The sequence below is a fragment of the Abramis brama genome (genome assembly GCF_963993115.1).
Source record: "Abramis brama genome assembly, chromosome: 2".
Lineage (NCBI taxonomy): Eukaryota > Metazoa > Chordata > Actinopteri > Cypriniformes > Leuciscidae > Abramis > Abramis brama.
The window spans coordinates 38,479,344-38,506,502 of NC_139964.1; the positions used below are offsets into that span (position 1 = coordinate 38,479,344).

At 39.1% G+C, this 27,159-nt stretch overlaps 3 protein-coding genes across 13 annotated transcripts in view; 1 reads left to right on the forward strand and 2 right to left on the reverse strand.

Annotated features, from left to right (window-relative positions):
• Nucleotides 1-10,505, reverse strand: part of sparcl1 (SPARC-like 1) — a 31,064-nt gene extending 20,559 nt beyond the window's left edge. For 5 of the 10 annotated variants that reach the window (XM_084100643.1, XM_084100644.1, XM_084100640.1 and 2 more), the window contains exons 1-2: nucleotides 10,366-10,505; nucleotides 9,603-9,718 (exon numbers count right to left, since the gene is read on the reverse strand). The gene's annotated coding sequence lies outside the window, so the exon portion shown is untranslated. Of the gene's footprint in view, nucleotides 1-1,431; nucleotides 3,027-7,022; nucleotides 7,072-9,602; nucleotides 9,719-10,365 lie in introns of those variants that run through there. The other 5 variants (XM_084100641.1, XM_084100642.1, XM_084100645.1 and 2 more) reach the window with 3 other exon arrangements.
• tnip2 (TNFAIP3 interacting protein 2) lies at nucleotides 505-4,963 on the forward strand. Its single transcript, XM_084100739.1, has 6 exons — nucleotides 505-989; nucleotides 1,475-1,768; nucleotides 1,879-1,968; nucleotides 2,107-2,385; nucleotides 2,522-2,638; nucleotides 3,526-4,963. Exons 1-6 carry the CDS (start codon nucleotides 669-671, stop codon nucleotides 3,763-3,765), a joined length of 1,341 nt encoding a protein of 446 aa, XP_083956865.1. The 5' UTR covers nucleotides 505-668; the 3' UTR covers nucleotides 3,766-4,963.
• Nucleotides 10,506-10,541: 36 nt separating the features above from the next.
• Nucleotides 10,542-27,159, reverse strand: part of fam193a (family with sequence similarity 193 member A) — a 38,388-nt gene continuing 21,770 nt past the window's right edge. For both annotated transcript variants that reach the window (XM_084100618.1, XM_084100619.1), the window contains 7 exons: nucleotides 24,485-24,709; nucleotides 24,102-24,384; nucleotides 22,314-22,500; nucleotides 14,499-14,729; nucleotides 12,040-12,880; nucleotides 11,857-11,938; nucleotides 10,542-11,507 (listed from right to left, as the gene is read on the reverse strand). In XM_084100618.1, the coding sequence (XP_083956744.1) occupies nucleotides 11,414-11,507; nucleotides 11,857-11,938; nucleotides 12,040-12,880; nucleotides 14,499-14,729; nucleotides 22,314-22,500; nucleotides 24,102-24,384; nucleotides 24,485-24,709 (1,943 nt within the window). In that variant the 3' untranslated portion in view covers nucleotides 10,542-11,413. The remainder of the gene's footprint in view (nucleotides 11,508-11,856; nucleotides 11,939-12,039; nucleotides 12,881-14,498; nucleotides 14,730-22,313; nucleotides 22,501-24,101; nucleotides 24,385-24,484; nucleotides 24,710-27,159) is intronic.

Below are 27,159 nucleotides of genomic sequence, written 5' to 3' on the forward strand. Positions count from 1 at the left end.
AGCTTCACTAAGTCTTCAGTTATCTGAAAGCCGTGCCACCTTGCCAAGTTCAACATGCAGCTCCCAGCTTCACACGCTCTGCGCGTGGACGCCACATATTGACTTTATGACTATGGCGTGCGTGTTAAAGTCCAGTATACACCCCGTTTTTACACTGTCAAACTAAACCGTCCCTATTATAATCAGGAAGATGTCTACACTAGTTTTTTTTTTTCGCGTCGCGTCACTGGCACACGTACAGGAAGGGTAGCGCGCATTCTTCGTGCACACGCACCGGGCGGCGTCAAGCAGAACTGTGATCTCCCCAAACCTGATATGACACCAAAGAGAGACAACTGCCTTTAAAAAGTCTAAAACCACAATTAAATCACACGCGACTCCACAGTTAACCTCTTTTAATGCCAAAATAGGGACTGTTACCTAACTATTTTTCGATGTTTTATGTGAAGTACGAGAAAAAATATACCCAATTTGAGATGGGGGAAGTCCCCGCAAGGAAATCCCCTCTTCATAAAATAATTTCGAAATTGAGTGAGACTCTCACAGGCTTAAGCTTTCTGCTTTTGGTCTACAGCAGACGTCTGTAGCCTATAACACTCAAACCTGTACAATCTATGGGAAATTCGTACTTTATGTACTCGTTTTAACGCGCGAGCGGATTATTCAGCATGGATGAGATGAAGAGGGAGAACGAGGCGCTGAGGGCGAAGTTGCGCAGCTGCTCTACACTCAACACATTTAACCACGAAACACAACAAGAAATTGCTCGTTTAAATCACTTGGTTACATCCAAAGACGGAATTATCGCCGATTTAAAGGCAAGACTGGGGAAGTATGAGAAAACCGTGGTCATTGAGGGAGAGGACCCTTATATTGTAGGGCCGTCGAAATCTCTAATCGAGAGTTTGTGTAAGGAAATTTGCAAATTAAAGCAAAAACTCATGGAATCAGAGGTGGACACCGCCCAGAGACTGGAAACCAGTAAAACAGTAAGTTACAACACATTTCTCACTTGTTTTCCTACTGCTCCTATGCAATTATTTACAACAACATTTTTTTTTTCTTGCCAACAACCCCACTGTAGAGAATCTTCTTTGTAAAGTTTTTGAATTCCTTACTAAATAAAACATAATAATAGTGATTATATATATATATATATATATATATATATATATATATATATATATATATATATATATATATATATATATATACACATTTTTTTTTTTTTTTTAATGGTTTAAGGTGGTCTCCCAGAGTGATAATTTGCAAAATTGCCCAAAATCCAAGCAGATAAGCCAGACCAGCAAATCAGTTTATTATGGTTTAAGATGTTTTTCAGCAGATTTGTACCGTTTGTTTGCCTTTGAGTGTATTTGGATACGTGTATGCTTGAGCTGTGGCGAAACAAGTGCATTTGTTAACATTCACCTGAACTGCGTGAGAGAGTCTCCTGACTGTTTGCTTGTTCCAGGAGATTCAGCGATTGCAAGAAAAGTTGAAGGAGAAGGATCAAGAGCTGAAGACCATCAGGGAAAGGCCCGAGCAGGAGAAAGAGAGGGAGATCCAGCAACTACGCTCCACTTTGGCCGAAAGGGATCGGACACAGGCCACCAGGGCCGTCCTTTGCAACTCTCTTGCTGAAGAAGCAGAGCAGTTGAGGGCCCAACTGGGGGCCACTGTGCAGGTGTGCCAGGAGCTTTTGGGGCACATGGAGAAAGAGAAAAGCAAGACAGCCATGACCGATCAGAGAGCTCAAGTTAATGAGGTGTGTTGGAAACTATCAGCATTCTACAAAATCTGGACCATCTTTTAAAAAAACGTAGAAATTGCTGTTTAACAATTATATTTGACCTTGCATTTTTGTATCTTCATAAGACAAAAGATTCCCCTGAAATACCCCATCTAAATGTCATCATCAGCAAGTTAGAAGAGGAGAATGACCAGCTTAAAAAGAGAGTTGCCTATGTAAGGATCACATGATCACTGACATTTGTCAGAAAATGTCACTCAGTACATTTTACGGAAATGTAAAAATATTCCTGGAAAATATCATGTAATTTTTTTCTGTTCACATCATAAATATATGTTTTTGTTCCATCTTAGGTGGAAAGTTTAAACTCAAAGTGGCAGAAGTATGACTCCAGTAGAGAGGAGTACGTGAGGGGTTTGTGTCAAAAGTTGAAAGAGTCAAACGGTCTGGCATCTGCAGGTCCGACCCTGACCCAAACTCAGGCTGCGGGCAGCATGGCTTTGTTCCAGCAGGAGATCGCACGGCTCAACGGCCTCCTGCAGGACAGGATGATGGAGTGCGAGAGACTCGGCAGAGAGAGGGATGACAGTACAAGAAGAGACCAGGAGCGCATTCAGATGCTTGAGCAGCAGGTCTGTACCAGTTCAACTAGCAGAGTTTGAATTCCTCTTAAACAGGAAGTCGGTGTATTTTTGTAACAGCAAAGATGAGAAGTAATTTGTTTGGTTTGCTGCCCATAAACCAAGTCCTTTCCTTGTTCTCTCATAGGTTCTGGCCTATATTGAGGACTTCAAATCGGAGAGGGCAGACCGAGAGAGGGCTCAGGGTAAAATCCTGGACCTTCAAGACGAAGTTGGGCGACTTCAACTGCAAATACGCACACAGGCATGTAGCATTTAAAAAAGCCTCAATGAAATTTGAAATTATGAAATAAGAATTATATTCTTGAAAAGAAAATTTTTAATCTTTGTGATGAGACTAATTTGGGATGTAAGATGTCATGTGGTGCAACTCCCCGAAATACGAATGATATTTATGGATGAATAATTCAGGATATGACAAAAAAAAAAAAATCGTATTTAAAACATTATTTTAAATAATTATTTAAAGCAATTTTTTCCTTTCTTTTCTGTATCGTTATTTACTACTAAACCCAAACAGCAAGCATATTTTGAATCAATAATTCATGATATTTGAAAAAGCACCTAAAAAATATTTCAAAATATATATATTAAATTGTTTTTAAATTAGTGTTTGTTTTTTTTTAAGTCACAATGAAATTGGTGTAGCAACAGATCTATTCTTTCATTTTATTTTATTTTATATATATATATATATATATATATATATATATATATATATATACACACACATATACACACACACACACACACATCCAAGTGCAATGGATTATAAAAAATAAAAAAAAATGTAGGGTGGGCACTGTCCATTGTTTGAGGATTTGATTTTGAGATGACTTTGCACTCAATAATTAAAGCAGACTAAATTATTGGTGAAGTCCAGCATACATCATAGAGAAAAGTCTGTCATTATGACATTTTGATTAAACATTACTTGGTAAAAAAAAAATGTAATATACATGGATGATTCATTCACAATAATATCTGTAACGTATTTACAATAGAGATTAATTTTCATTTAACGCCAGCATAACTACCCCCCACCCCACCTCCCCAACTAGCATGAGTTTTTCTTTTTTAATCCAAAGGCCATTTCCTTATAATAGCATGCCTTGTTTCTTCATCATGCAGAGTGTCCAAGACGCCTCATCCTCACGCCGACCTCACATGGGCCTTAAAAAAGTTTCCAGACAAACGGACACTGCCGAACCACTAAGGAACAGTCCCCCAGAAGCAAGCTCAAAAAGGACTATCAGTAACACTGCACCACAGGGAGCCGCTGAACTGCAGTGCCCTCGGTGTCTCACCACATATGACGATGAGCACGCGGCCGAATACCTAAACCACTGGGACGAGTGTGCCAAGCTGTGAGTCTTTTACCTCACTGACTTTTCACAGGGCACAGAAAGCACTGAGGACATAATCACTACAAGCTCGCAGACTGTGAGATGTGCGACAGGGTGTTGATGAAGGCAGGGACACGTTTAAACAGGATGGAGTCGAAGGAAGAGCTTTTTTTTTCTTTCTTTTTTTTTTCTCTTTCTATTTTCTTTTCAATTGTGGACTTGGTTGATGTTCAGAAGACTGCTTGTGGCATAGGACTCAGAATATGACTTTAGGTTGGTCATTTCCAGTTGAAAGGCTTACTCACATGGCTGTCATAGAATGCAGATGGTTTGGTTATGAAACGTTATTCAATGTCAAGCAATTGTGGTTTATAAGTCACTGGGTTTTGCCATTTGTTTGGTGTCATGGTTTTAAGCATGCCACGAGCTTCAGTCAAATTTTGCTTAATGCTGTATTGCAGATCTGTGTATAGTTCAGATGGATCATAAAATGGGTATCATATACCTCACTTGATATGTATTCTCTTTATCAGCTGGTTTGCACTTTTTGCTATATTATAATTATTTCCAAATACAGATGATAAAAGTACATATTCTTTTATATTTAATACATAAGCTTCTTTGTTATTAGACTATTGAATATAATTCATACTTTTGTCATGGTGCTATTTGTAAAGTATATTGTAATGTTTATATATTTCATTTGTAGGTATATTGTTATTACTTGCCTTCAGGTTAAATGTATCACATTAAATAATTATCAGATCATTATTTGTACCAAGAAATACAGAGCAGCACAGTACACACTATTAACAATCTTTTGATATTTTACTATTTGATTCATATACCGTATATATCAAACTTCAGTTTCCGATTATAAATGTTAGATGGTTACGACGTATAACGTCATTACTTTCTCAGACTTCTAGGCACCTTTTGACTGTGAGGTACTTGCCATTTGATCCCCCTCTGCAGTTAAAAACATTCTAGTTTTAAGTAAGAGAGGAAGTTCCCTACATCCTGGTAAATTGAGGCGTGACGTCTCAGTTGCTGCGTCTGACAAAATGGCCTCCTAGTGCAGCACACTTTTACAGGGTTTAAAAGGTACTAACAACAAAAATCAATTGACAATAAGACATTATGCCAGGGATGGCAAAATAAAACAGAAATGTGATAACTATAAGATGATTTATTTTTATAATAAAATATTTGCTTAAAGATCATTTTCTAAGCCATTTGTAACCTTGTTTGTGTTTGTGAGTGTATTTGTACAGTCAATGGTAATTATTAGTAAGATATGGGAAACCAGACAATGAGATAGTCGTGATAATACTAGTAAGACCATGAGGCATAGTGTGTCAGAGCATTAAACTCCAGTCCCACGGGATTTTGAAGAGTGTGTGATGTGCACAAGTGGTGGAAAGCCCCTACCCAAGCACAACTGAGTGGAGAGGCTATAACTGCAGCAAATTCTCAGCTGTCCTGAGGCCTGGAAGTGAATAGCAGAAGAGAAGTAGGTGACTTTCGGGTAGAGGGATATAGTGGGACTGGCTATTTAAAGGGGAGGCGGCTATGGGACCAAACAAGGTCTGTAACTAATATCTCTCATCAAATACATATTCACTGAATCAAATAACTATTGTCTGATAAACATTTTGTGCCTAGTACTGTAACTGAACCGCTGCCGTAGCTTTGAGAGGCCAGTAACACATCCATTATGAAGTGATTCAGACCGACTAAAGTGCACTAAAATGAATTTAAAATAGACTATAGTGGCCATTGGTGACAGTTTGGAAAACACTGTGTGTGTCGATATGTGATTTGTTATATCTTTTGGCATTAGTTGATAGAGTGGCGCTGGGATGATGTATTTTTGTTGTCCAAAACCCAAACATTCAGAATAATTTTCGCATTACCGGTTCCATCATCCTGAAGTCACAAGCTCAAGATATTTTCACATTTTATTCTAAAACAAACTACCTCGTCTTGAAAAAGGTGGTTGCTAACAAGTGGCTAAATGTGACCTCAGATGTTTTCATGGACATTCAACATCACAACGAATCGAAAACTCGCTAGTCAACTTTGACAACCTCATTGTTTATAATCGCGTGCTTGCAAACTATTCTAACTCAAACTTTAAGGGAAAATGTTTTTTAAATAAAGATTTAAAGAGTTGTTTATATAGTGGCGAGATTGCAGACATGCGGCAATGGTGTAGTTCGAATTCTGAATTGCGATTGAAATGACAAAACGTTTTCGTTGAAATTGTTTTAAATCAGACTCACTCCATCAGTAAATCACTACCGAGTTTATAACCGACTCCATCACTGAACTGCAATCAATTTTTCATTATACATTAAATCGGAATCAAAATTAACATGTAACCATTACTAACCCTAACATGTTGCAATAAATGGTATTCTAAAAAATATATAATTGTTCATTGTTTAGCATAGTGAGGTCAAATTGAAACTTTGTTTGGGAGTAAAAATGTTAGGTGGGCGACAAGTTGGAACCACAAGTAGCTGACATTTATAAATATTATACAAATACAATTATTACTAAAGTGACAGCATTAACCATTAACCTGATGAGCATTTCTGTGAATTGTGAACACAAAAAGTAATTTGCCTCCTAAATGGTTCCGTAGGCATTTGTGTGTGTGTTATATCTGGGAAACCGGTCATCATTTCAGGTCCATATTCAGCTTATTCAAGATGTAGTCAGACATGTAAAGGAACATCATGGTCCCCTGAGTCAATAAACCCCTGATGAGGTCAGACACACGGCCCTAGCTAGCTGCCACGGGGGTAGGAGGGAAAACTCCAGCAGGAGTTTCATGCTCTCTACTTCAGTCAAGTCACCACTCTCGAAATGACGTTGCTCAAGCACAAGTACACACTTCGGAAGATGCTTGTAGCCGCAGCAGTTCTGCATAGAACAGAGTAATTTTAGTTGCAAAGTCATTGAGAAAATTGTGTTGCTGTGAAGAACATTACTAGAGATTAGCGAAAAGCTGAAGTAAATGGATGTGTGGGGTGTTTTGTTCTTTTACGAAACCTTTTTTCCTTGGAGAAGTGAAAGGTAGGCTGGAAGGGATTCCCCACCTCCACACACACACACACACACACACACACACACACACACACACACTACATTCACATTTATAATAATGTGAGGCCTGTACATCTATTGCAGAAAAGCACGCACACCACAAGCCTCCTTCAGAAAGTGGAAATAATTAGGTCAAATGATCACATGACTTTTACAGTAAAGACTTACACAATAGCTCCAGAATTGAGATACACCAGGTCAGCACTTCACAAGAATCCTGCACTTGTACAATGGAGAAGAGAGAAAAAAGAAAAAGAAAAACAAGTAGCCTATTATGGTGTAGCTTGTCTAGTCTTTATTATCCTCAACTTTACCTGCCATGCTGTTCCGGCTGGGAAAACTTTGCCAAATTCCATGCCAAAACAGATAAACATGGCCTTTAATCTTCAACGCAGGGAATTCCCGAGCACTGGCTAGCTCATTTGAAAGAGCAGCACTTTATTTTACACTGTTGTTGTTTCTGACTGTCTTAAGAGTTATCACGACCCGTTGTGTTGTTTTTTAGATAAGAGCGATCAGAACTCTACTGTCAATTCCAGTATGTGGAACGATGGGGGTTTTCCCTATTAAGCTCTCTGTTTCTCCTCAACTCTGGTCCATCCTCAATGAAAAGATCTTCATGAGTGATTACAAACTACACTATCTCATCTCCGATCTTTGATTCCTCTTTAATAATCCCAGCTCTCCCTCTCTTTCTGACCCTTTTCTTGTCCAAGTCCCTCTTTGGAAGACTGATTCTAGACATCTAGGCTCTGCACATAGTCCTGTCAAGACAGGATAATAAAGGACAGTTGTTGTTATATCCAGATGAATATGGCAAGGGAACATACTTGGATCTTGTTACATTTATCTAATACTCAACTTAAATTTAATTCCCAAATGTCTATAGGAGAATTTTCTTTCTCCTTTCTTCTTTTTTTTTGTGTGTGTGTGTTTGAGAGAGAAAAGATGTGTGTATTGATATGCATGCAGTCATCTTGTGTAGTTGTTTTTCTTATTCAGTCGAAACAAGTAAACTTCATGTTGAAAGTACAAAATGAATCTGGCCTCAACCAGAAATGTCTTACTAAAAAGATTTTACATAAATGAGGTAACTCCAGCATTGCATCACGGGGGACTAAAAGTGGGCAGACTCACAGAAGCACTTCCAGGAGATTCACAAAATCTCCCATTGTTCATTCTCCGGTTTCCCAGCCAAACACGTGTTGATTTTTTTTAAATTATTTAAATAAATCTATTTTAATTAAGTGAATTATTTTACTATATATTTTTCCATTATAAAATTTAAATGTATTAAATGTAAACGTAATACATTTTTATTTTATATAAAGGAATAAAAAAGTCATATATATATATATATATATATATATATATATATATATATATATATATATATATATATATATATATATATATATATATTTTTTTTTTTTATATATATTTTTTTTTTATTATTTTTTATTTATTTTACAATAACATTTAAATTCTAGATTACTACACTAAAATATTGTTTAGTTTACAATTTTTTTCCACTTTTTGGAGGAAGTTTTAATGGCAGTACGAACTGATGTGGATATCTATGGACTTCAGCTAACCTATTTAGTTCTTTTTATTTGATTTAATTATCTAAATGTTAGTGAGTAAGAAAGAAAAAAAAAAAACTTTTAGATATCAGTCTGCATATGGCCATCGGTTATGCTAATCTCATTTTAGTAACTGATAATATATTTACACCATCATGCCATTCTAAATGGTAAGTATAAAGTTATTGCCTGATAAAGTTTTATAAACCAGGCACTAAATTTATACTTGCCATTGAGAATGGCATGATGGTGTAAATATGTTTAAATATATTATCAATTACTAAAATTAGATCATCTCTTCCAGAACAAGACAAGCAACAGTCTCTCTAACCTGTTATATCGGTTTCTTTGTTACATGCTAAAAGGAGGTAGGCGTTTACCACAGCGAAGAAGGTTTTTTTTTGGCAGGAAGTAAAGAAGAAAAAAAAAAGCCCTACATAAAACAAAGTTTGATGATGACGGATAGTGACAAAAGTTCCCTTTCTGTGGGAGTTGTAAGTTTAGAAATAGTCTGTCAAGTGGTTTCGAAGCTTAAAAATATGCCCTCCCTCCCATTTTAAAATGTGATTCCAATACATTTCTTGAAGAGTGAGGTAATCATCATTTTGTTGCACTTTAGAAGTGAAAGCCAAAACCATGTAAATACTTCTAAATGATCTGTCACTTTGAACACCAAGTTAAATCAAACTTCTGATCACTATCAACAAAATAGTTTTTAACATAAAACATTTTTATATTAAAGAGTTTAGCTCAAATGAAGAGTTTGTCAGAAAAACTTCAAATTGATCAGTACTTCCAGTTCAACTTATCAAACAAAATGATTCACCTTTGGAAGGCAGCCTTTCTGACAAGGTAATGACAGACTTAAATAAAAGAGAAATAAAAAGAAACAACCAAATGATTAGTTTGAAATGGAGAATCATGCACAATAACACAAGGAACATTTAGAAAGTCTATTTTAATTTCATGTTGACTTTAACACACCCTTCATGGGATGGCAGGGATTTTCCCGCCATTTTTTTCTTATCAAAAACAGCCGCCAGCATAAACATCACCTTTATCTCAATATGTATTTCAGCAGGGCATGCTTAGTTGAAATAAGTTGTGTTAAATGATAAAATCTGAAATACATTTAAGGTTATTTTCACCTTCAACATTCACTTACCTCTCAGCAGAAACTGCCGAAACCCTGTCCAACGACGCTCATTGATTGCACTGGAAAAGATGGTTTTACTGATTAGTGAAAACACCAGCCTGAACCGGGATTGTACCTGCCACACCCTGGTAATAAGGAAAGAGGAAAGAAAACAAAGCAAAAATAAACCTTAAACTATTTATGACTTCACCTCAAATTGAGCAAATTATCCCAAATGTTTGGATAACTATTATCACTGTTATTATTGCTAAAAGTGTTAGCAATAAAATTCTGTCATTAATTCCTCACCCTCATGTCGTGCCAAACCCATAAGACTTCAGAAATTAAGATATTTTTAAATGAAATCCGAGAGGTTTCTGTACCTCCATAGAGATCCAACGCAACTACCACTTTCAAGGCCCAGAAAGGTAGTAAATAAATCAAACTAAATTATGGTGGTTGTTTTTTTTTCGCAAACAAAGCACTCGCGTTGCTTCATAAAATTGGGATAGAACCACTGGAGTCGCATGGATTACTTTAACTACCTTTCTGGGGCTTGAATGTGCAAGTTGCGTTGGATATCTATGGAGGGACAGAAATCTTGGATTTCATTAAAAATATCTTGTATTCCGAAGATTAACGAAGGTCTTACGGATGTGGAATGGAGCGAGGGTGAGTAATTAATGACAGCATTTTTGGGTGAACTAACCCTTTAAGTATGCAGATACAGCCAGTGTAAAACCGTAAACACTGAGTGAAACAGTTGTGGTGTTTCACACGCATCCGTTCTTACCAGAACGATGGGGACGGACCCGTTTGCAAGGTGCCAGGTCATGCAAATTAGGGTGTTAGGTTGCTCCTGTTATGTTGATCTGCAGTTGGCTCTGTATTTCCCCTTGATTGGATGAGGTTAGGAATTTGGTAAGTTTTATAAGATGCAGATGGAAAAAAAGACAACTGACACAGAAATGTCCTGCCACTCTACTGTATTCCATCTTTCAAAAAGAAAGACAAGATTTTAATATTACTTAACAATATGTTAAAAAGTAGCCAGTCCGGCTTCAGTGTTAATACAATATACACTCTATAACAGATTGATAGTGTGAGTATTGTTCTTTTCGATTCAATTCTGAAAGTATTCTGATACAAGCTTGGTACAAGTTGAAAAAAAAAATGAAAAATAAAAAACAAAAATAAAATGGTAACTTGAACACAGTTGTTACTCTGAACAATTTTAAATGGAACTGACGTGAACATTGTCAAGTATTAGCCAATCTCCTGATAAAGGGAGAGAAAGGGGACAATGACGTGAAGCTGACCAGTCCGATTCTCTTGACGATGAGGTGTGAGGAAGTGCAGTGCTAGGTGCAAAGGTGAGCAAAGCCACAGTTGATTTTTTTTCATATTCAGCTTTTTTCTTTAAGCATGTCATTTGCAGTGCCTTCATCCAATGTACATAAAGCCAGAGAAAACCCAGAACATGACACACAGACCTAAGGGAAACGGCCCACTCACTGACAAAAAGCGCACACGCTTTTTAAAAGAAGAAAAGGGAAACCAAAATAATAGGGATAAACTTATAGAGTAGCATTTTGGAGTTGTTTTTTGACTTTGCTCTTTTTTTTCTCTCCAGAAGTACTGCAGGAATATAAGCCCGCTTTGGGTTCTTTGCAGAAACCAGAGCAACAAGGAAAAGGCAAGGCGGCATGGATAATGTAGACCAGAGGAGCGGTTGAAGCATAGCAGCACTGGGGTCAGCAGTCAATCTGTAGAAATGTGGGAGAGAGAGAAGAAACCAGAGGAACGCTTATCGATTCCTGCCATTGTCTCTGGAAGACCCATTAGTGGGCAGCAAACGTGGCCTTCTTCAAGCTAAAATTGGACCAGTTGATGGACAACCTCTGCCTCGTCTGTCGCGCAGAGTCCAAGCAGAACCTGCGGAAAGGGTGAAGAATAAAGTCATTGGGGAACAAAAGGTCATGAATGCCTGAGAAAAGTCACATGTACCATTGCTTAGCGAAATTCCAAATGGCAAAATAGAGTCATTCCAATCCACACGACCGGGAGTTTCGTGTGAGGATGAAAAAGTTCCCCATGCAGATTTTGCACGTTCAAGTTGGTCACACGATTTTGCCGCAGTGACCAAAAGAAAGCTGCCTGGTTTGAAAGTGTCTACTGTATAAGCAGACCTTTATGCATGCTATTAACAATGGACCTGTTTTTGCACGAAATTTTGCTAATGTGACCGCACTTCAGAATATTACTGAATACTATCAAACAGTACCTTTTAAAATATTCCACTTCACGTTCGGTCTCGTCCATGTCTACGCTGTCCAAATCAATGTCTTTGGGCAGAAACACATCATCTGTTGGACAATAAGAGAATTCTGACTTGTTCAAAAGTGAACAAATTGTAAAACATTCGTTTGATCGTTTATCTTCAGACAATTTGGCAGTTCACACTCACCTATTGAGTTATTCATCTTGTCTGTTTTTTTCTTCTTATTCTTCTTGGGTTTGCTTTTGGGCTGAGGGGACTCGTTGTTTGGGACTTTGCCATTCTGCTGAGGAGGGTCTAAAGCTGAAGATTCGATAATTGGAGAGTTCCTCTCGTCTTTCCCTCCATTCTGTGGCTTTCTCCCATTAGTCCTCTCTTCCCTCTTGATCTCGGTCACTGACTCCTCTGAAGCTCTCTGCTTGGCTTTGGCGTCAGTTTGAGGGCTGGCCGCATTCCCAGCTTTTGGAGGCTCTGGAGCTTTGGAGGTCTCGGCTGGCCTCTTTGTGGCTTCACCGTTGGTTTTGGAGCCATTTGTTTGCTGTTTGGGTTTGACCTTGGTATGGGAGGACTCTGGGTGGGAGGTGGTGCCATTCTGGAGGTCAGGAAAGTCTGAGGGTCTCTCTTTGCAAGTCTTTGGGCTTGGCTGTTGCGATGGGCCGTTCTTCCCATTGGTAGGTAATTCAGGTTCTAGACGAGGCTCCTTAGGACCGAGACGGATGAGACTGTGCAGTAGCTGTGTTTTGCCGTTCTGCATGTTCTTTTCTAAAACGCTCTGTGCTGTTTGCTGAAGAGGCTGAGGGTTGTTGGTTGTTGGAACGAGAGAAGGAATTTCAGACTTGGTCACCTCCTTGGCTTTATTGTCTTTCTTTTTCTTCTTAGATGCCCTCAAGTGCTGCATTTCCTGCAGACGGAGGAGCTCCTGCTTCAGTGCCTCCTCCTCCTCCTGCTGCTGCCTTCTCTGTTCCTTTAAAAGCTGCTGCTGCATCTCCAGTTCCCGAGCCTCTGCCTCAAGACGAGATTTCTCCTCCAGCTGCACCCAAACAAACCCCTAGACAGTTAATCTCATGACAACCCCAATAAGATATATACACACATGATCCCACACACATATATATTCTACTTTTGGGTCGATCACTGATAACGGCGAATCGATCACCGAAATAAATGATACTATTCTTAATATATTTTAAGTATATAAAAAAAAAAGAGATAAGAAAGTATCATGATTTGACAACTCTTATTTATTGGCAAGCAACATGTGCAACGTCTTCCATTCCATCTCTTAAAAGTAATTGGGAACAGCTTTAGACCTTAAAAACAGCACTGTGAAATAAATACAAATAAAACGCAGAACAGTCTTTATCAACAGAAAGAAATCATATGTAAAACAACACTGCATTGTTTACACTATAAATTACATTTACATTAATCCTACTAAATTGACTAAAGAGCAGTGAGTGTAATTAACATTAAGGACATAGACAGAAGCAGGAATATTAGGCTGCTGTCACTTTAAGACCTATTGTATGGATTCAATATACTGTTAGACATGCGACTCATTTCCCAACTGTTTATGTTCACTTAACACATAACTGACTACTCACCAAGCCGGGCATTTTGACATGCCATGTGTGATTTTAACCATTTCGGAGCACATGCACAGAAGGTCGCTTGGGGAATGAAAACAGTATACATTTCGCAGCTTTAAACACTTACTCTTAAAAGTGTTACTCTTTTGGCGTAGGTCGACTTGCGTACGGCCGTCTGCCGGAAGCTAGTTATTTTAGTTGATAAAGTTTTAAATATGGATATTTTTCTTACACGAACGCATCGCTTCGCTTCAGAAAGACTTTATTAACCCCCCCAGAGCCGTTTCGAGCCCTTTTATCACGAATGGATAGGGTTTGATGGACTTCGAAAAAAATATACCCATGTACTCCCATTATAACGCTTGGAAGAGCCAGGACTTTTTTTATATAACTCTGATTGTATTAGTCTGAAAGAACAATGTCATATACACTTAGGATGGCTTCAGGGTGAGTAAATCATGGGCTAATTTTCATTTTTGGGTGCACTATCCCTTTAATTGCTCTTTTAATTAGAGCACGTCATGCAGTTTAGCAACAGTAGACTGTATTTACCAACAATCACTTATCTAGCTGATTTGGATGTTAAGTTTGGGCTTTTAGGGAGGAAAGAAAGCACACCTCTTTGAAGGAAAGAAATTCACTAAAAATGTTTAAAAAAAATTAAAAAACACACCTCTAGTTTCTTACTGTCATTGTTGTGGAGTTGCTAAGGTTGCAATGTCTCCCCTCTACACAAAGACTTTGCAAATTTATTGTAGTTTTTCAGATGCTTGATAGAACTGTCAGACAGTTAATGCAATGAAGGAATTTTAGCTGTGTATAGAAAAATTGTCTTGCGAGTTTTGCATCATCTGATCCACTTTTCTGAACAGCCTTTATAGAGACCACCGATCAAACTATATAAAGCTATTATCGGCCAATAACCATCAGCACCTGATCAATCAGAGAACCCATATACATAAATCCTTTTATTCTTCATTACGATATCAGAACAGTAGTATTGCATTTTTAATGTATTTTTGCATAAATTAGTAGACAGACAAAAAAGCATGAGTTTACCTTCTTCTGTTTGTGGCGGGCACGTTTGGCTGCTTTGGAGCTGGTGACAGGTTTGTTGTCTGCGCTGTTGATGAACTGTAGCAGGTCCTCTACCTTGCGATGGTCTTCCACCCCATCCCGTTCCAGCAGCAATTCTTCCTTCTTAGGCTGTTCCTCCTTCCGCTTAGTCAGCCTGAGTCTCAACTTCTCCCGCATCTCTGCATAGTTCCTACTGGTGGGTGCGGCAGGAGGCTACAAACCACAAACAACATGAGTAGTTAGTTTATTTATTCATGACACTTTCTATTGTAAACGTTAACATGAACTGCATCCACAAATATTCCATTAATAGGGGCTGGTTGACAAAAGCACTGGAGCATTCAAAACTGTTTTGGTGCAGGAAATAAGAGCATGTACTGATCCATCAGACATTGTGAACACCACACACTGATTAAAAAGCTCTGATAACACCTCAAAGTGACTGACTATAACTGAAATAGAGCTGGCCGTTCTGATGTATACAGTGTGTACGAGCAGAAAAGTGTCAACTTGAAGAGATTTTACTATACCGTGGTAGATGTATATTTTCAAGACCATCTGTGAGTAAGGACTGCTTTATGATAATGTTAAAGTGACAGGAAATTGTACTTTCCATCATGTTCCAATTCTTGCAAATACCGATACCGATAAATGGCACATCAATATTCTTTCCTATTCTCTAAACAAATTCCGGTTTATCACTATTTGTCACATGTATGTCCCGTTTTAGTTTAGTTTTCACTCTGTTCCTGTTTTCCTGTGTTTGTTAATTAGTTTCCATAGTCCATAATTCCACAAACCTGTTCTGTTTCACGCTGATTACTCAGCATATGTTTAAGCGCTGGGTTTTCTTTAGTTCTTTGTCTGGTATTGTCGACGTCAGTATTAATGTGGTTATGTTTCCTGTATCTCCAACGATCTCCTTTATTTTTTTATTTTTTTGTGTGGATTTATTGATTTATTGTTCTGGAATTCCTTCCGTCGTGCGCTTCATTGGAGCAGGAGCAGCAATCTTTTGAGGACCACACCTGAGGATTTTTAGAACTGGCGTCACACAAACTTTCCTGAGCATTCTTCTGTGCGTCATCTTTTACACCAGCTTGAACGAACGCACAAAAGCACGACAGCCCAATGTCGGTCTTGGGGGACCTTCAACTTGTTTGTGGAGTGGGTGATCAGACAGATCAGTGTTCACCATCGGAAGACATCACTAGACCCACTCCGGACCCAGAGCCCAGCCAGCCATCACCCCGTGGCACGGACATGATGCCAGAGCCCACTGTAGATGCAGGGCTTGAGCCTGCCGCGATGCATGAGCCAGCGCCAGAGAAAAGGAGTGAACCAACCATAGCCCCGGAGCCCGAGCCCCACTGTGAGTATGATTAGGTGTGTGAGCTGGCTAGATCATGTGCCACCATGGGACCGCTAGTGAAGTTTGAGAGAATGGATGTAGACCCTGCCCACACTCACCCACTGCTAAGGGTGAGCTGCTGCTGATCTCTGGTGGCTATTTTAATTTGGAAGAGGATATTTCCCTTATTCTCATGTCCCTGCTGGTTCCGCCCAGCTCTAAGTCTCCTGTGTCTCCGCTGGTCCCGCCCAGCTCCAAGTGTCCTCTGTCTCCGCTGGTTCCTGTCAGCTTATCGGCCCCTGGTTTACTCCACTCTGCTCTGCGGATCCAGCCTGTCGACATATTGGCTCCGCCTTGGCTCCTTCCTCCCTCGGCTCCACCAGAGACCACCATCCTTACGACTCTACCGGACTCCCTTATCCCTCCGGCACTGCCTTGGTCAGATGTTGCTCTTTTATTCATTTATATATTTTTATGAAACCTTTATTTAACCAGGAAATAAAACTCTTTGAGATTTAAAATCTATTTTACAAGAGGGACCTGGCCAAGACAGGCAGCACAGTTATTTAAACATAAAAACATAAATATACATATACAAAGAATGTACACAAATCACTCAAAACAAATACAATCAAGTAAATCCAAAATCAAATGCTTTAAAATACCCTTAAATTAATTTAGTGATATCAACTCTTTTAAAAATAATTTATCTTGTTACTGGTTGTTACAAGATACATTTAAGCAGATGGTTAAAAGATAATAATAAATAGTTTTGAATGATATGCTGCTGTAAGCAAGAGGGAAGCAAACCCAAAATAATTGTATATATAAATATGTACCAGTGCTTGAGTGACAACACAGGCCTTGCAACCGAGAGTACAGTAGTAGTAGTAGTAGTAGTAGTAGTATTTGAGTTTATTGCCATATCAGCATCACCGGCTATTACATGGCAGATACATATACATTTAACAAACATAACATCATAAGTACAATATAATGAAAACAATGGAAAGTACAATTCTATAAAATATTCTTTAAATGTACTTGTGCTAAAAATATTTTTTTTTAAAATCTGGATCCATAAATAAGTCCTTCAAAGTTTGTCCTGATAAAAAGTGCTGTCTCATAACATTAAAGATTGGGCAGTCCAAAAGAATATGTTTTACAGACATTTTGGTGCTTCTTCACCCTTCAATAAATGCCCATGAGTAAGTCTAGTATGGCCATTTGGGCACCTTGTAAATACAACTTGGGCGTGTCTTGATTTGAAAGGGTAGACATCTTTTCCCAACCACAGAATTCATTTAAAAATAATTTGTTATTTATCTACCCATTCTGCTTGCCCTTTCTCTAATGTATATTGGTTAATTAAGGGATTTATCCCGAGAACAGTAAACAATAGGTAAGGGCTTTTGAATTAGTAATAAACCTTAATTCTCTATGATAAACAGAATCCAACACCTGTAAACAATGCTTAGGCGCCTGAATATAAATATCAAAATAATACATCACTGACAAAAAAGTAGCAGCTACCAATCTCTTCCTTGCTTCAAAAGAAAGATAGGACTTAACTCAAAAGAAAAATCCCATTTCAACTTTAGTTTTTTCACAAGGTGGTGAACATAAGGCCCAAAGAGAGGGAATCAATTAAAAATCCCAGATATTTACAGTGAGGAAAATAAGTATTTGAACACCCTGCTATTTTGCAAGTTCTCCCACTTGGAAATCATGGAGAGGTCTGAAATTGTCATCGTAGGTGCATGTCCACTGTGAGAGACATAATCTATAAAAAAAATCCAGAAATCACAATATATGATTTTTTAACTATTTCTTTGTATGATACAGCTGCAAATAAGTATTTGAACACCTGTCTATCAGCTAGAATTCTGACCTGTTAGTCTGCCTTTAAAATGTCCACCTCCACTCCATTTATTATCCTAAATTAGATGCACCTGTTTGAGGTCGTTAGCTGCATAAAGACACCTGTCCACCCCATACAACCAGTAAGAATCCAACTACTAACATGGCCAAGACCAAAGAGCTGTCCAAAGACACTAGAGACAAAATTGTACACCTCCACAAGGCTGGAAAGGGCTACGGGGAAATTGCCAAGCAGCTTGGTGAAAAAAGGTCCACTGTTGGAGCAATCATTAGAAAATGGAAGAAGCTAAACATGACTGTCAATCTCCCTCGAACTGGGGCTCCATGCAAGATCTCACCTCGTGGGGTCTCAATGATCCTAAGAAAGGTGAGAAATCAGCCCAGAACTACACGGGAGGAGCTGGTCAATGACCTGAAAAGAGCTGGGACCACCGTTTCCAAGGTTACTGTTGGTAATACACTACAGTAAGACGTCATGGTTTGAAATCATGCATGGCACGGAAGGTTCCCCTGCTTAAACCAGCACATGTCAAAGCCCGTCTTAAGTTTGCCAATGACCATTTGGATGATCCAGAGGAGTCATGGAGAAAGTCATGTGGTCAGATGAGACCAAAATATAACTTTTTGGTCATAATTCCACTAAACATGTTTGGAGGAAGAAGAATGATGAGTACCATCCCAAGAACACCATCCCTACTGTGAAGCATGGGGGTGGTAGCGTCATGCTTTGAGGGTGTTTTTCTGCACATGGGACAGGGCGACTGCACTGTATTAAGGAGAGGATGACTGGGGCCATGTATTGCGAGATTTTGGGGAACAACCTCCTTCCCTCAGTTAGAGCATTGAAGATGGGTCGAGGCTGGGTCTTCCAACATGACAATGACCCAAAGCACACAGCCAGGATAACCAAGGAGTGGCTCTGTAAGAAGCATATCAAGGTTCTGGCGTGGCCTAGCCAGTCTCCAGACCTAAACCCAATAGAGAATCTTTGGAGGGAGCTCAAACTCCGTGTTTCTCAGCGACAGCCCAGAAACCTGACTGATCTAGAGAAGATCTGTGTGGAGGAGTGGGCCAAAATCCCTCCTACAGTGTGTGCAAACCTGGTGAAAAACTACAGGAAACGTTTGACCTCTGTAATTGCTAACAAAGGCTACTGTACCAAATATTAACATTGATTTTCTCAGGTGTTCAAATACTTATTTGCAGCTGTATCATACAAATAAATAGTTAAAAAAATCATACATTGTGATTTCTGGATTTTTTTTTTAGATTATGTCTCTCACAGTGGACATGCACCTACGATGACAATTTCAGACCCCTCCATGATTTCTAAGTGGGAGAACTTGCAAAATAGCAGGGTGTTCAAATACTTATTTTCCTCACTGTATATTGAGAAACTATTTCAATCATCAAACCTTGAAGAGTAGTAATTCAGCGCGAGTTTGAGAGTGCAGACTTTTTTTATATGAAAACATCATGAGGCGGTTTCCCAGACAGAGATTAAGCCTAGTCCTAAAATGGCCTTTTAAACCAGATTAACAGAAATCTGCTTTCTCTGTCATGGTCTTTTAAATAGTCCTAGGCTTGGTCTAGACCAGAGTTTAATAAACTGATTTCCTGGAGGAAGACTAAAGCTAATCCAGGACTAAATTGACACTTAAATTAAACCTACCAGGAGGCAGGTTTAACTTCAGATTAACGCTGTGTTATAGCCTATATATACACATACATGCATATCTCCATGCTGGAGACTCTGGTTCGAATCCTGCTCGGAGTGGGTAGAGTAAGAAACTTTGAGCTCGCTCACAACATTTTTGTGAACGAAAAGTTTCTCGAGGGAATGCAAAACATTTTGCAAGCAAATGCAGTTTCTTGGGGGAACGCAAAACATTCACTAGAAAATGCAAAAACAATGATAAATATTTTTTTCTCCCATCTCATATTTTTTCCCTTCAGCATGTCCCTTTAGTTTAGGGGCTTCGTTGATTCCACAGCTGATGTGTGCAGTTTTTCTTTGCCATTTGCTTTAAGAGTTTTCTCTTGTTCAGTAAAGCTTTTTTGATTGCAGACTTTTTTCTACTGTCATTGTTTTCCTTGGATTTACTTCTCAGTTCCATGCAATTTTAAGCTTTTCTTGGTTCATTCCATGTTTTATAGGCAACCTCTGTCATGCTAATTCAGATTAGCACAGCTGGCTTTAAATTAATCTTGTATTAGTTCAGGACTTCATAGCCCAGGTGTTCTGTACTTAATCTGTGTTTCAGAAAGCCATTTTTTAAGACACGATTAACTACTCTAAATTAAGGCCTACTCCTGGCTTAATTTAAACCCTGTCTGGGAACCGCCCAAAAGAGTTTCGATTTTAAGTTTAAATAAGTTTAGCTCTGCCTGAGCCACGGACTTCCGAGCTGTCCGCTGTGCTCCGTCTCTCCACCCCTTCAGCACTGTCTGGCTCTGCCTTCCCTCTGGCTCCACCTCGGCCCTCGGGCTCACCGGCTCCACCTCAGTTCTCTGGCACCACCTCGGACACTTGTCACTATGACTCCGCCTCTGCCTCCAGGACCATCGGTGTCGCCCGGTCCCATCTGCTCTCTGTTTGCGCCTAGGGCCTGCCTCATCTCCATCACTCATCCCCCTGGTGTCAACAGCCAAGCCTTCACCATGGCTCCTCCCTCCATCGACTCCGCAAAGGGTCCTGGCTGCGCTCTGGGTCCCCACCTAGCTACTCCTTCCCCTGGCTCATCCCACCGTCATTACCACCCTGGTTTCTCCCACTGTCACCTGCACCACGTCCTTCTCCAGAGCCCCCTCCCTGCCGCCTCAGTTGTCGGCATGAGGACGTGCCTTTCCAAGGCGTACTGTCACATGTGTGTTCTGTTTTAGTTTAGTTTTCACTCTGTTCCTGTTTTCCAGTTCCTAATTAGTTTCCCTGTTTGTTAATTAGTTACCATAGTTAACAGAAGAATGTAGGCAAAACAGCATTATAATGTGCTATATGAAAAAATGGATTTTAATTGTGAGATTTGCTAAAATTATAGGTGTTTTTAAAAGATCAACTTTACGTGAGTGTTAGATGATGGCAAAGATAATTTGAACATAAAAACAGGGAAGTGAGCAAAACAATGAAATATCCAAAACTACTGCAGGGCTCCAGACTGCGACCAAATGGTCGCATTTTGCGACCAAAATTTGAGAGTGTGCGACTGAATTTTACATTCAGTCGCACATGTGCGACCAGTAAATTTCATCGCGTATAGTGTGTAGTGGGCGACAACCGACGTCGCGTCTGCGATGCTTTACGACATCACGACAAAAAGAGTAGCATGTTTAATTTTTTAACGGTCCTCCGACGGGTTCCGTCAAGAGTGAATGAATGTGTGTGTGTGTGTGTGTGCGTGCGTGCGTGCGTGCGTGCGTGCGAGCGCGCGAGCGAGCGAGAGTGAGTGAGAGAGTGTGTGCGCGAGTGAGTGTGTGTGTGCGTGCGCAAGCGAGAGTGAGTGAGTGAGTGTGTGTGCGAGTGAGTGAGAGCGTGGTGAGTGTGTGAGTGCGTGTATGTGAGTGTGAGTGCGTGTATGTGAGTGAGTGCGTGTGTAGGCTACATGTGCGAGTGAATGTGTGTGTGAGACGGCTTGCGATGACTGGTCATAAAGCAACGTGTAGTCTGACAATGTTTCTTGTCCAGGACATGACAAGATTTTTAGGAGTCAAAATCGTGTAATCTGACACAGTGACTATCGTAACATACAAAAAAATGGTGTAATCTGAACCAGGCATAGCTATAACTATGGTATACTGTGGTTATAAAAGTAGCCTACACATCTTTTTCCAGCACTTCAAAACTATATCATATTTAAATGTTATTTTTAATGTGTTGACCAAAACATTTTTGTTCATCCTTTAAAGATTGTCTCTATTTATAAAACTGAAAGTTTCAAGAAGTAGGAAAACTCACACTTATTTAAAAAAAAAAGAAAGACTAAATTACCATTGTAAGCATATAGCTGCTGAGGGCGCTTATTGCCTATTTTCACTCCCTAATATCTATTTGTCACTCATTTTGCTTTTGAATTAATATTAAGACATTATGAATGATAATAATTAAATTGAACTTTATCTATACACCTCAAATTAAGCTCAGTGCTTTGTCATCCCACAGTGCTACCAAACACTTTCTGTAGAACTTAGTGCTGCTGCCCTCAGATGTTAGTCTGGAGCCCTGTGATCTTAAAATAAAACTGCACCATAATTTCTGTACGCTAGGCTAAGTCTATTTATTATCAAAGCATTTGTCTGTAATGTTTATTTAGGGGGAAAATGTGAAGGTGTGCCCCTAAATTTTCTGCTTGCGCTCCTAAAATTTAAGTCAGGGGCTACAGCGCTCCTAATAAAAAAAGTTAGTCTGGAGCCCTGTACTGTATATCCAATATCAACAGATACTATAGATAAAAAAGCTTGAATATCAGCTGACAATCAAAATACTATTGTTTATTATAAATAATGTAATTATGTAATATATTATTAATATTGTTATATTTGGTGAAAGCCAAGGGAGAGTGTTTCCATACCCCTCCGTGACCGAAGAATTCACAGTAGCAGCAGTCACAGTACTTTCCTTCCTTCTGATTGGTTGAGGTGGAAGTGGATGAACTGTGCTCCGAGCTGCTGTCATCATCTTGGCTCTCCTCTCCTTCATATGGCTGGTGATCGTAGCCTCCGTTCCCTTCACAGCGATGACCCTCACAGTCTGGATCACTGACAAAAACATTCCAAATGTGAGTATATGAACTCAACTCCAGCTCATATTCCAGTTTATTTATTAAATATTAAAGTGCCCCTATTATGCTATTTTAAAGTTTCCTAATGTTGTTTTGGAGTCTCCTAAAACAGGTTTACATGCATCAAAGGTCAAAAAACTGTTTTGCACATCACCACATTTTCAATGATTCTCAAACGACTCGCCAGATGAATCAATCTCTCTAAATCCCTCCTTTCCTCGAGCTACTCTCTGCTCTGATTGGCCAGACAGCTCAGTCTGTTGTGATTGGTCCATCACGTACAGCTGTCGAAAACAAAAAAGCCCATTGCCATAACAACGTCAGCTCTGCGTGTCCTGAGGCTTCCTACACCGTAAAATAAACAGTAACGAACAATGACGTTGATTTTACCATATCAATCAGAGCGCGAGTCCGATGATGAAACATTGGAAAAACTAGTTATTCAACCCGAACCTCCATCGCAAGGACAACTCGAGCAGGATGTTTCTCAGTGATACACTAACTTACATTTAACTGACATTATGAGATGTTGCAACTGTAATTCCTCACCATCAGCATTAACAAGTGCATGTCCATCAACAAACCAATTATTTTACTTGTACTTATTTATTTACCAAGGATTTTTCTAATTTATTGCGGTGAACATGTGGAAACTGTATCAATAATAGTGCATACATTAGCCGAGCTCTAGCGTGAATGACTGATGATACATAAACGTTGGTAAAACAAATCTTGCTCCATGCTTAATCTTTCCTCAAAGAAGTGAGAACGACAGACAATCTGCATTAATAGACACAGTTTTAGGTAACGTTAATAGTGGCCCTCAACTGATTAGCAGAAGTATTTCAGTAAGACAGTAATAATGTGAGTTAGCCAGTTAGCAGGAGACCTACACAATATAAAACTCAAAACTAAGTATTTTGAACACCATCTTTCAAGATCATCTTTCGGTTTGCGAATCCTGCATTGAACTCCGAGATTTGAGAAGCAGTCGTCAGTAAAATAAAGGGAACACAGCAAAAGTTTAGGATTATACTGCAGTGGTATTGTGATAAAGATGAATTTTAACCACTGAATCTTCACATGCTCGTCCTTGAGCAGTGAAAAAAAACTGTCTTTAGCTTCACATTGTAGAGCACAGCATCTTCTCGACATGATGCTATCCAGTGTCCACAGGAATCAACAGCAGGTTTGAGGGGATTCAAGTTTTCCCTGGTGTCTGCGCGCGCAATAAGTGGGCGGGCAATATGCTAATGTTTCGTCTTGACGTCACAACGAAACGGCTTATGACTCGTTTGAAAAACGATTCATTTCATTGACTCAGAGTCGACTCTTACATTTGAAAGACAATAACTTTATACACGGTGCACTTTCAGATTTAAAACTTTGCAGGATGTTTTCATTCACTTAGAGCTATGTTACACACTACATGAAAGGTCTTTTTCAAAAATCCATAATAGGGGCACTTTAAAAGCTTGACATGCCATAGAAATTAGAACAGCCTGTCTATTTTTTGGATGATGGGACAGCAGGAACATCACACAGAAGGCATATAAATACTATAGATGATGAACTGACCTGCACACGCTATTTGGACCACTGATTAAACCTTCAACTGAGGCGGCTGGCTGCTCACCAGATGTCAAGCACAGACTCTGATGGACATCCATGAAGACTGGAGTCTGAGTTACAGTCTTTGAAAAGGACTGGGTGCCTATACTTGGTAGGTGTGTGTTGGGGGAAGAAGGGTGTGAGGTTCCGCTGAGAGGGGGGAGAGACGAGAGACTGGTGGGGCTATTCCTAGGAGCAACAGGAGTGGGATGTCTATGGTCCTCTTTACCTAAATTATGGAAAACTTCATCTAAAGAAAAAAAAAAAAAAAGGAAATTCAGCAAATGAAAGCAAAAATTCAATCTTAAGACTCATGATGGGTCATTTAGAAACGTGAAAGTGATTATTACTCGACTGGACAGTGGTGGCGGCACTGGAGACAGAGGAGGTGGCAGAGGAAGTGGCCATCACCACTTCACTGGCCTCCATGAAGGCATCTTGGTAGTTGAAGAGACACTTTTTCTTGGCGCCGTTCTTCCTCTCTTTGCCATCTGGGGAAGGATGGGGGTTGACAGTGGGGTCCAAACTGGAGGAGAGAAGGGGCACGTCGGGAAGAGGAGGACCCAGCATGTCACCTTTGACAGGGAGAATAGTTTCAGTGGGATCATAGAGATACTGAAGACAATAAAACCCACTTGGCACATCCTTTTTGGTAATGTAGTGACCATTTAAATATATATATAAAATACTAATACTAACACTGTAAGGAGCTGAAATGAACAACTAGTTGTTACTACAGTGATGTCACCCTCTTTTGGACACAGACAGCTCGTCTGAGGTGTGGTGCTAGAAATTGCATTTTGACTCATTCACAAATTTTGATCTCTCTCCAAAAGTTCCTCACCACCACTCTTGCGGTCTCGGGGAAACCCATCAATTATGGTCAAGAGAGGGCACACTATTTAAAAGCAAACGCTTAATGTGGATAAAACACACCTCCTATGTGGATGACAGTTTGGTAATGATGGCTGGGCGATTACACGTGTCTGATCGCTAATATTACTTAGGTCAAAAACAGCTCCACCAAACAGCTTAAAATGTTTCTAGTTTGTGGCTTCAAAAAGTCAAAAACGTTCCTAATGTTAACACTATATCCAATTCTTGTAAGTGACTCATGTATCCCATATATATTTTTAGGGGTTAACCCTCTGAGGTCGGCAAACGCGCGGGCGCGTTTTGCCGGATTTTCTCCACATTGTAGCACTATAAACTTAAATTACTCCATCATTTATGGTCATACAGAAAAAAGAATTATAAAAAAAGAATCTGTGATATTTCTCCTTTTGTATGTGTCCACTTACAATCAAATCAAAACATTGTGCTTTTGTAAAATAAAGAAAATAAACAGGGTGTGCGTTCTGCCTCTCTGTCGCGGTGAACTTTTTTTTCTTGAGCACGTCTATAAACTGAAACAAAACTCAGCGAATACTTGTCACACATTTATGAGCCATATACCTTTATAAACATTTAAGTGTGTACTTTTAAATAATCGGATTCAAAACGAAAACAAATATTCTCTGTTTACGTAATTTGTATAAAACCAACAAGATGTCCAGCTTCTCAAACGCTTGCTCATTACAGTTAATTTGGCCACGCCTACTCGCGCAAAAGATATTCACATGCAAATCTCCACATGGAACGCGAACGCGCTCGTTACCTCAACAACAAAACACTTCACTTCACTTTTCGTCGAGTTTGAAAGACGTGCCTGAGCTTACATTGGATTTAGGCTACCTCAGAAGAAGAAGAACGCGATCTGAAGACAAGAAAGATAAGGTAAGAAATTCTTACATAGCCTAGTTTGTTATTGTTGCATAAATGTCACGTTGCAGTTGAACTGTTGCTAGATATATGGGGAATATTATAATATTTAGACCCGTGTTTACTGTGTTTGTGGATATCTGCTCAAACATAGATATGTTTATGGTAACCATAATGTTTTATATTTGAGCGTGATCGCGTTTGAATGTATCATATTTTGCAAGCGATCGCGTTTGAATGTATCATATTTTGGATGAAAGCAAAACGCACCAAACGGCTTCATGTTTTTATTATTATCTCATTTCATATCATCATAACGGATGGAAACATTTGAAGTAACATGATAATCAATATATTTTTCTCTAGCTTAGTTGTTACTGAAATCTTTTGGAAGATTTATAGGCTGCTATAGGTTATTTATTGTTATTATTATTTTATCCGCACTGCGCATATACCTTATGCCTACAAGGCACAACAAACCTGGTGTTCATTATATTATATATCGTTGGAAACGTGTGTGTGTGTGTGTGTGTATTCTGTGAATTTTAAAAAGGAATTTTAAAAAGCAATTTTAACCAGAAAAATCAAATATTTATTTCCAAAATCGTGCAGGCCTTTCTCTTGATATCAGTATGTTCACTTTTTTTTTTCAGGTCCCAGATGCCACTGAGGACTTCAACATTCACATGAGTCTCAGTACGTGAACATGGTAAAGTGAAAATCTTGGAAATGAAAGGCATGTACAGTGTTTTTAGGAATGGCACAAAGGTCTCTGTCTTTGAAGTGCTTTTTTGGCATTTGTTGTGTATCTTTGGATTATGTTGTGTTGTAAATAAATCCAAACAATTTAAAAGCCATTCTTTTTTAAATCTCCTCATTTACAGTATTGTGCAAGGTTGCTCAGAATGATAGGGGCCTGATAGCTCCTAAAAGGGCTGTTAGGGGAGGTTCTTTGTCTTTCTCAGGTGAGAAAAGCTTACATATTAATGAGCTCTCGCATAAGGCTTTTTCACACAAAACACGTCGTAAAAATTTTAAATCAATATATTGTCTTATCTGAATGAGCAGTCAGGGTGATTTTCACATAGTTTTGCAGCAAATATTCTAGGCTACGTCATACAATTTTCAAAAGTCTTGTGAAGAAATAATCAGTATGGGTTTCATGGCCTTATTTCAGTGAGAATTTTTTTTTGTATTTTCAAAAACCACGCATAAATGTCATTATCTCAAAACTACAAACTTTTACATACATGCTGTTGATATA

Coding starts and splice junctions, on each gene's coding strand:
- tnip2 (XM_084100739.1), top strand. CDS start 669: ATGGATGAGATGAAGAGGGAGAACGAGGCGCTGAGGGCGAAGTTGCGC. Junction 1,769..1,878: donor AGAGAGCTCAAGTTAATGAG/GTGTGTTGGAAA, acceptor TATCTTCATAAG/ACAAAAGATTCCCCTGAAAT. Junction 2,386..2,521: donor TTCAGATGCTTGAGCAGCAG/GTCTGTACCAGT, acceptor GTTCTCTCATAG/GTTCTGGCCTATATTGAGGA.